This window comes from Spodoptera frugiperda, chromosome 15, assembly GCF_023101765.2.
Source record: "Spodoptera frugiperda isolate SF20-4 chromosome 15, AGI-APGP_CSIRO_Sfru_2.0, whole genome shotgun sequence".
In the NCBI taxonomy this organism is placed as follows: domain Eukaryota; kingdom Metazoa; phylum Arthropoda; class Insecta; order Lepidoptera; family Noctuidae; genus Spodoptera; species Spodoptera frugiperda.
The window spans coordinates 1003525-1013060 of record NC_064226.1 but is presented as its reverse complement, the minus strand read 5'-3'; the positions used below and the strand labels follow the sequence as shown (position 1 = coordinate 1013060).

The window sequence follows — 9536 nt, the reverse complement described above, 5'->3', positions numbered from 1 at the left end:
TAAAGTTACTATGGTAAACTATCTGTCATCCAATCAATTTGATTCAAACTATTTAAACTTATATCATGAGAATCAAAATATTTTAAAGACTGAATTCATTATATTAGAAAACCTATACCTAAGTTTTGACAAAAACTTCATGCAGCTTTGGGTGCATTTAAATTATTTATTTATGCCAACATAAAATAGAGTAACATATTATTATAAAAACGGGGATGTAGTTGTACAATTAAATATTATAAAACAAATAAACTTATAAATACATTTACTAAGATAAAGGACATTACAAGTTTGCATCTTCACACTTATCAATTTATTTTAAGTTGCCACAGCATTTTTGGTCTTATTTTGTATTGGTAGGAAAAGTTTAAATTCCGCAGGAAGTTCATCTTCAGAGTACAGTCTATCAGAGAAGTATACTCTTCTAATCCTGCAGTTTGCATGTATTTGTACTCGGAGAGTTTCTACATAATTCGTTCCATAAGCTCTTCGTGTAAAATCTGCTAGATTGAACTGGATTTGATTCCAACCTTCATCAAGACGCATGGGCATTGTACAAATAAAGGGCTTCACCCGAGTTGTAGACTGATAATTACTAGCTCTGAATCTTCTGCGTACATTCTTATCGTCCAACACCTGTAAACAAAAGTTTGAGGTTATAGTGTGTTTACAACCTTCTTTAGTTGCTTGTTTTTCTAATTGGTAAATTACAAGTGGCAAGTTCAATTAAAGTAAATTAAACTTTGCTTACCTGAACTTCGAAAGTGAAGTACTTCTTCAGATTCTTTATTATCATAACCAGAAAAGGCAGCTTGATACCAAGCGTCTTTTTAGGATCAGCAGGACATGTAATGTACGTCGTGCTGACATTGGTACCGACTATTTCCAGCACTAGACTTTGGATGTCGTTGTCCGTGATCCTCTTTATGTGCCCATTTCGCACCTTTTTGTCCCAAATTTGTAAAGGTTTGCTGCCTATACTGTAAAGAATGGAAAGGAAACCGGACTGAAATGTGTTTTTGAACATTTCGCTCGAGCTTGCCCACAACACACAATGTACTCTTACATTTATCTGACGATTAACAATATAGGTTTGATCAATAAATAACCCACATTTGCAGTTGCATTACAACATGACAGTTTGACAGTATACTAAACACAGGAATTTTGTAAACGGCCATTGATTGGCCATGCGTTTGTTATCAACAGGATTACCATAGCAACGACATGGAAAAAGTCGTTCGTTTACATGCAGTTTCTTTATTAATTTTAAGAACCAAACAAATATTTTATTTTTTTCATTTAGCATTTTTGTGTCTTAAATTATATTCTTATATAATTTATTATATTTGTATCTCATAATATGGTAAATATTATAGCGTTTTCGAAGTTATCAATTTAATTGTGACGTGAACTTTTAACCGTATAGCATGGAATGGAATAGTTCGTAGGAAATTGACAACTACCAAGATTTTATCTGTGGGTGGTTGTCGCAGTAAAAAAAATTAAAGCGGTGCATGTGCAGTGCTTGCGTATTTATTTCTTTACAAAAGATATAGAAATCGGTTATATATTTCACAGATTCATTAAAAATGTGCAAGATAATATAGTTAAATGCTAATATAACTATAATGAACGTTTTCTTTTGTGTATCTAGTTGTTGATTTCAGTAAGTGATATAGCAAAAATGACGGAAATGTCGTCGAAGAGGTAAGATTACTTCTATGCTTTTCTGTATGCAATTATTTTTATATTTACCTGATGAATTAACAACCACAATATATCAGTATATACGCAACGCTTCGTTGGCTATCCCTGTAGCAATATTTTTCGTTTATTGCTTTTGATCATTCGTAAAAAATAAATTGTGTCAAGAATTATTCATTTACTGTAATAAGATATTTAGCTATAAAATATTATTTAAGCTCCCATGTAATATAATTTCGTTACTCATAAAATTCGTAAGAATTACACTTTGACTAAACTTGTTTACCCACTTCTGTCAACATTTAAAAAAAGAACAGCATTTTTGGTTGATTCTTGTTATTTTTAAATCACAGACAACACTTATTTTATTTGTCAAATATGTCAAAAGTTAATAATAAGTATGGAATTTTGTTTGCTTTTAAAAAAACAGTGCAATGATAAACAACTGTTTTTTTGAAATGCTTCTTATTCTAACTTAACTACCTAAATCTTGTTTTGAGGATTACAAAATTTAAAATATATGTATAAATGTGATATAGTATTCAATTTGTTAGTCTATTACACAAATTTTACTCATATTTTTAATTTAAATTAACCAATTGGCAGTAAACAATAGAATATTATGATTAATTAGACACAAATAAGACAAGGCTTATAACTTTTATCTACTCTATTGACAGATGCACTTCCGTTAGTGTGGACAAGTACCAATACAATACTAATGAAAGGATAGAACTGTATAATTACTTTGTACTCAATAATCTATGATTTATTTCATATTTTATTGCCTTATACACATTAATGACTTCGAATATTCTTAACAGGTTTTCAAGTTATTCCAATATTTGATATTTCCTTATTATTTTAAAGCCAAACCAAGTTGTGAGTTTAAAATCATGAAAAGTTAGAATGAGAACATGATAGGAAATCAGACAAACAACTGGCGTAGGTAATTGAAATAATCACATTTCATCATGCTGTGAGCTTTGCAGATATGTTCTAATGAACAGTTAGTACTAGGAATACTAGGAAAATAAACAGTCTGAATTGTACACTTTTAGGGTTACCTTTATTTATTAATAATTAAATCATTATAATGTACCTAGTTATATTAAAAAGAATGTAGCAGCTATTGTCGTAGACGGGAAAACCCATGTGTTGCTTTTGTTATATTTTTTACAATAAATGAAGTGGAATTTTTATAAATTGTGTAATTAAGCAATTTAGATAATTTAGTAGTTTCCTGATTCACTCTAAGGTAAATCGCTCAACGTAACCACACTTACATTTATACAGTGTGACTTTTTACATTTGATAATAATCGGTATTCAAATATTATAAATAACTATTGTAAAGCTCTTATAAATTATGAAATGCTCATTTCTAATTGAATGAGTCAATCTAACTAAGTACATACTCAATATTCATGTAAAACTTATTCATCTTATGATAAGGTAGCAATTTGCTTGCAATAACAAATACCAGTTTCGTTATCACAGTCATCCTGCACATTAATTTCTATAGACTACTTGAAAACATGACTAGCTACTACTGTGCAGTTTCTCTCGCTGCTCGACTCCTACTTATCGTAACGTAAATTATTACTATGCTGACTATAATGCCTAAATTTTTTTTATTATTATTTTTTTCGTGTTAGTACCTACTTTCGAAGATACTCGTAAGTATGTTTAACAAAACAAACAAAGTCTTCACCTTTTAATATTAGTAGGTATAGATAGGTACTTAAACTAACTATCCACTTATAGTAAGTTGCGGAATTTTCGACCTAAGTACTTAGTTTATTACGAATAATTTCGCCTTTCGTTGCATGTGCTGTATGCAGGCGCTCGATACATTTCCGATTACGCACAGGTATTCTGCATTATTAATGAGTGCATGTATTGTTATTGGGTAGGGCAGTCGAACGCAATGACTCAGGCACCATTGGTGTCTTCACACAGCCTAGTTTACCGCCCATTGTTATTTACGGTAGCTGTTTGCCCCCCAAAAATGTATGAGTTGAACCTTTACTCATTACTGAGTACATATTTTCAATGTTGAAATAGGTCGTCGGGTAATTAAAAGAGATTCAAGTAATGAAAGAATGTGTTCTAAAAAAATACACATAAACAGGAAATGTAGTTAAAATATGTTGAACGTCCATATAAATATTAATCCTATCAGGTGGTAATTTATTTGTTATGTTTTTTAGTATGTAAAAATCATAATATTTATTTTCGGTTTAGCTAAAAGAAAACAGTGCAGGCGCAGCGAACCATTCATCAAATGCATTAAAACGTTTATGTTACTGGTACTCTTGCAAAACTGGTTCATGTGCGAATAGTTGGCGGATCGCGTGGGGGTATATCGAAAAGCGGGATTATAAACGGCTTTATTTGTTCAGTTTCTGGGTCGTCGATCTTGAGTGACCTGTCTCGTTTCACTGAGAAAGTGAGTGCTTTTTTACAAGCATTTCAGTTTTAGCTGGCATTCCAGGGCGCATCTATTCGCTTTGAAATTGCAAAGCAATAGAACACTATCAATTTATTACCGTTAACTACAATAAAGCGACGCATAGTCGTGAAGGCCATTAAATTAATAAAACTCATGGCCACTGACGATTGTGTATCGGTAGACATTCAGTCTGTCTTCACCCAGTTCATTGCACGATGAATTGCGGACGCAAAAATATCACAAACGGAAACTAAAATGTGTCAAACGTAAGCAGTACGTGGTGACATCTTGGAATAAATATAAACTCTTCATAAAAACATTGAATATTTCAACCTAGTGGATGTTTTTCCTTGTTTGCTCCATAATCAACCTTTATGTACTTGTATTTGCATAGCTTTTGCATTCAAGCAGTCAAAAGACAGATGTCGGGAGGGCAGGAAATTACATATAAAATAACAACAGGTCAAACAAAGTTCAAGAACTTAGTAAAAACCTAAACAATGCACTAACAAAGCAACAGACTAACGTGGGATCCTATTAACATGCACGAGCGAAGGAGGAAGTCGGATGAGAGAATTACAGTAATAATAACAATAGTAAGTACGTTACAGTAATTCTGACTAATCAACGTTAACTGTATACCAATAAAAAGGTCACAGTGTCGATGTAACGAGCAGGATCTGCGTATTATTTATAGACAGACCAACACGCGGTTTTATTTATCTAGAGCCGCCCACCCGGCCGACTCGCGCCCGACGACCAAACGCGACACGCACGACATCATTGTTTTAAAACTTTTATGACAGCCATATTTATCCAAGAATCTTCAATGTTCTAATTTCAGGTGGTAACTAGTGTTATTCTAAGATATGAAAGCTTCCTGGATACAGGGTTCTTTCAAAATAAATATTCAACAAGCTTGTATCGTATACGTACGTCATTTGGAGAAATTTAATGATAACAAACTGCTAATGAAACGTTTGTTGGATATGGATTCAACAAACAAGACTGCGGTGTGTACGTAACCTGAATTTTTAACCTTTGTAAAACGTTTGAGCGGCTCCTCGTCGAGACGTTTGATCCTCAGCTAACTGTATTGCTACCCGGATTCCTGCAAAATCCAGATTTCTATACGTACAGTGTGGTCTGACCGCTCGGTGCAAGATCTGTTGAACTTGGAACGCGGGTTGTTGTCGAACGTCAAAAGTAGTCACGTAAAAGCTGTCGCAGAGGACAGACGCGTTGTCGCCCGTTTCCTTGCCGGTTTTAGCCCATAAAGGATACGTGTGTGTTTATTTCGGGACTAAAGTCTTGTTAATCGCTTTTGGATGATTGCCGTAGACTTGTCCGGTTACGTAAATTGTGGGAAGTGCGGTGTGTACTTGGCTCCGACTGAAACGATGAAAGCTCAAGTTTAATGGACTGAAGTTTTTCAAGTCCAAACAGTGATCAATTTCACAAGATAACTCTATCTAGTGTACACTGTGCACCACATGTGCTGTAACCCCATTTTATAGATAGAAACGTGGTGACTGTTTACACGATAAACAAAGCTTCGGTCTTGTTTGTGTCGGTGTTTTTTTACTGGAAGAGAAACGACGGGAAATGTGACCGCAGTGATATTAGCATACATAATTTAATGAACTTCTGAAGTTTATTCAATTACAAAACAAAAAAGAGGTGCTTCGAATAATGAAAAGGGAACTTTTGACAAAATGAGTCGATTATGGTAAAAATGCAGACCCCTCATGGATAGTGAGGGTAGACTGGTGTTTTGGAAAAGCGGTGTCTGGGAGGGGGGAGCGCCCACTCTTAGCTGCAACACCTGTAAGAAACGACGCGCCGACAGAATGAGTGCCAACGATTCGGAACGTCCCCAAGGGTACGTATTAGGGGCTGCTCCAAATTTCATTAAAAATCAGCGACGTATACAATATCTCTTGATGGTTCAAGGAGACCTGTTACTTGATGCCTGTTTAGGAAAGGATTTTTACTTCGGGAATTTATTGACGTTAACACTGAATGTATGTAACATGTACTTCATTGATTGTGTTCAAAACAATTTCGCCAGCACCACACTGTCTGCACGGTGCGCTCCTGTCAAGCTTATTATTGGAATCAAAAATAAACATTGTGAACATTCTACTCCTGCATACAATAACATTCCTTCACTGTGGCAGTCTCAGTACCAGTACAGATTTAGTAAACTAAGTTGAATATTGAACCTGCACATTTTTCTAAAGTTGTGCAAATTCTTTTGAGAGTCAATAATAAGTTTTTGCACTTTAGCGCACCTTGGACAAGACGACGCGTTGCTTCCAATGTTGTGTCGTCTATGGAAACATAACATTATAATTATGATCTAGTTTCTAATAGGTCTACTGTTTCCATTATCCATTCAAACCGACTAGCAGAACACGTTTATCGGCTGTCACTTTATCACCAGCTCATATTCTCTTCATAAATAATTTTCTATAAGCTTTACATGAATAAGTAAGAAGTTACTTTTTCGCTTTCCAATATTGCGGTATCCTCCGGAAGATAAATTATAAGTATAAATCTGAATATTTACAAGTCTCTCTTTGGAGAAGCATGTAGGCGTTTTAGTTAATTGTAGACAATCGTTTTGTTTAATTTTAGCTTTTCAAATGACTCTACTTTGTAGGTTAGTCACACTTGAATCCCCCACAAATCTTTTAGCTTAAGACCTAAATCTGCGAGATTACCCTGGCAATTAAAGTGCATTACTCGAAACACCGAGTCTGCACAGTGTTTGTTCGTAAATAGATCGTTATTTTGAACAAATTCTCAGCATTGTGTGCTTATTTTCGCTTTGTTGCATGTAAGGGAAAATATTATTTGCATGAATCACTGGCCCTTGCGAATAGGTCCGGACTTCGGAACCAGTTTTGCAGCGGTCCGCAGTCAATTTTTAATATCGAAAGAGCGATGCGGACGTGCTGATTCTTATATTGGCTGAATATTGTTAATTGAGAACAATGGAACAAAGACTAATCATTGATTTATCTCTCTTTGTTTTGACATTGTCAGGTCATGTAAGATTTAACCTTGAAGTGAGAAGCATTGTTAATTGCTACCTTAGTTACCCCCTTTTCCCTTTATCCTTTAAGGATCGTCTAATTTAGCTCTGTCCGTCAAACTGTCAATAATTTTGATAATTATACTCCTCTCATTTCCTCCTTTCCTTATAATGGCTGTTAATATTTAAAATGAATTATCTAGAGTGCTCTAGTATAATTCGTTATCAGCATTCATCTAAATAGAATTTGTTTCGAACCATCAACAGTAGCAAATCAGGGCGTTTATCTCAACTAAAAGTGCTTAACCTTGTCCTTTTTCATCCTAACTTCTTTTTCAAAATGATATTCTTATCAGATTTCCAAGTCACACAAAATGTCCGTAAGGATTTAAGATTTAGCCATTTAGCTGATGTCCTAAGATACCTTATCCGATCTTCCTCGTCCCTTATTATATAATGGGACAAGTAAATAAGCCTAAGGAAAGGAGTATGTATACAGTAAGGAGATCTATGTTTACTCTCCCGAAAAGAGTTATATTAAGTAGGTACTTGTGAATGTCCAAATAGAAGTTATCAATCAAAGCAATGAGTTTATCTGAAGTAGTTATTTGTACATCTGTATAAACATGCTGTCAGCTTACTGCTGTTACGTTCGTTATATGGTTTACATGTAATACTGTTATAATCACTTGTGTATTGTTATCGCATCGCGTATACTTAGAACTAATGATATCACATTTGAATAATTATAAAGATTGATTGAATTTGTCGCAATGAGCAATATCTGCCTATCCCTTCGGGGATAAAAGGCGTGGCGTTGACGTTGACGTTGATTGAATGTAACGAATTAGGTATTTTTACTTGTTAATTTGGATCGGATACCTATCAGTTTGTAAATAATTAGCTACTTTTTCTTCTAAAGTTATAATTAGTAGATAGTAAGCAAACAGTAAATACTAAAAGTTAATTAAAACGAAGAGACTGTTAGGAGTGTTCTGGTGAAGGCTCAAGGGCGAGGAATTTCCATGCTTTAGTTGGAGTGTGACTTTTATAAATGAACGAGCCCGCTCTTGACCTCGATTTCGTCTCGTGGAAAACGAATGATGATGACCACGGTGTGACAAGTTAAAAACTGCCGCCTTTCTTTGTAGCTTAATTATAATAAAAGATTGTTAGTTCTATGTATTTGACAATAGTTTTAGTCTTTAACGTAATTTGGATAACTAGGACATAAAACCTATATACTAACATTAGAACTTAAAACGGATGAACTTCATCCGTAGACATAAATAAACATGGTAAATATCCTGTCTTTAGTTCTAATGTTAGTGTTAGTGACCATGTCAGTTCAAACAATAAAAATTATATATTCTGTTAACCCAACAAACAACAAAAAGTAAGAAAGTAAAATACCTCTAGCAACAACATAAAACCTTATTGCCTGCAATCGTTACTCAATTCGCTGAAGAATTCTTGTATTAGCATTAATGCAAGCATAATAAATAGGTGAATGCATGCATTGACTATCAAATCAATTAAAGTAGGACATTTTCGCTTCAAACGGCATTGTTGGTAAGACGTAATAAATTACGATCTAATTTTTTCCATGTTTCGTTTTTCATAACTGACTAAAATGCTACAAAAATTGTTTTGTTAAAAGCGGTGAGGCTAGTGTTTTAAAGCCGTGTATTATGCTTTTCTTCTTTTGTGCAATGCTTTGCTTTTCTTCTTTTGTGTTCTTGGAAACGCAGTTTTTGAAAATCTAATTTAGACCCTGTTCAAACATGTGATCCTTGAACCTTATTCTATTTTAAAATTTTATTTGATGATGCTGATAAAAGAATTTTACCATTACATGTTGTTAGATCATCTTTGTTTCTTGACGGTGAAAATCTTTGTACCTATTAATGGTGATGACGTGATATAGATGAATTGCAATACTTGTGTTTAATTGTACGTTATCAGTAAGGAAGCCTTTCGATTGTGTTCGTGTATGGAGCAGGCGGATACAGCTCATCACGTGTTACTCATCGTAGTAAACGCTTGGCATACTTATACATGTTACGTAGTCAACACTTCCCTTGTATATTGTCTTACCAAGTCCTAGATACATTGCTAATAATGTTCCTTTGATAAATCGTATCGTAGTGTAGGAGTTGTATTAATTTGTCAGGCTACTCGTCTCTCAGAGCTTTTTTTATAAACAGGTCAGTGGGATGACTCAAATCTAGACTACTTATCTTCACACTGATCCACAAATCCACTTACACGTGTGCGTGCGATTCTACGAAATCTTAAAGTCATCTGAAAGTTCTCAAACTATTTCTAGCGGAGT

General features: G+C 34.2%; 2 protein-coding genes across 7 annotated transcripts in view; one reads left to right on the top strand and one right to left on the bottom strand.

Annotated features, from left to right (window-relative positions):
• Window positions 1-248: 248 nt before the first annotated feature.
• Window positions 249-1215, bottom strand: LOC118277614 (cilia- and flagella-associated protein 20). Its single transcript, XM_035596498.2, has 2 exons — window positions 752-1215; window positions 249-636 (listed from the first exon to the last, which is right to left on the bottom strand). Exons 1-2 carry the CDS (start codon window positions 1025-1027, stop codon window positions 319-321), a joined length of 594 nt encoding a protein of 197 aa, XP_035452391.1. The 5' UTR covers window positions 1028-1215; the 3' UTR covers window positions 249-318.
• Window positions 1216-1465: 250 nt separating this feature from the next.
• Window positions 1466-9536, top strand: part of LOC118277583 (serine/threonine-protein kinase 3) — a 24027-nt gene continuing 15956 nt past the window's right edge. For 3 of the 6 annotated variants that reach the window (XR_004783784.2, XM_035596458.2, XM_035596477.2), the window contains exon 1: window positions 5363-6043. Coding sequence is in view for 5 of the 6 variants with exons in the window: in XM_035596458.2 (XP_035452351.1) it covers window positions 5910-6043 (134 nt within the window). In the remaining variant the exon portion in view is untranslated. Of the gene's footprint in view, window positions 1711-5362; window positions 6044-9536 lie in introns of those variants that run through there. The other 3 variants (XM_035596485.2, XM_050698860.1, XM_035596466.2) reach the window with 3 other exon arrangements.

Coding starts and splice junctions, on each gene's coding strand:
- LOC118277614 (XM_035596498.2), bottom strand. CDS start 1,027: ATGTTCAAAAACACATTTCAGTCCGGTTTCCTTTCCATTCTTTACAGT. Junction 637..751: donor ACTTCACTTTCGAAGTTCAG/GTAAGCAAAGTT, acceptor TTTTGTTTACAG/GTGTTGGACGATAAGAATGT.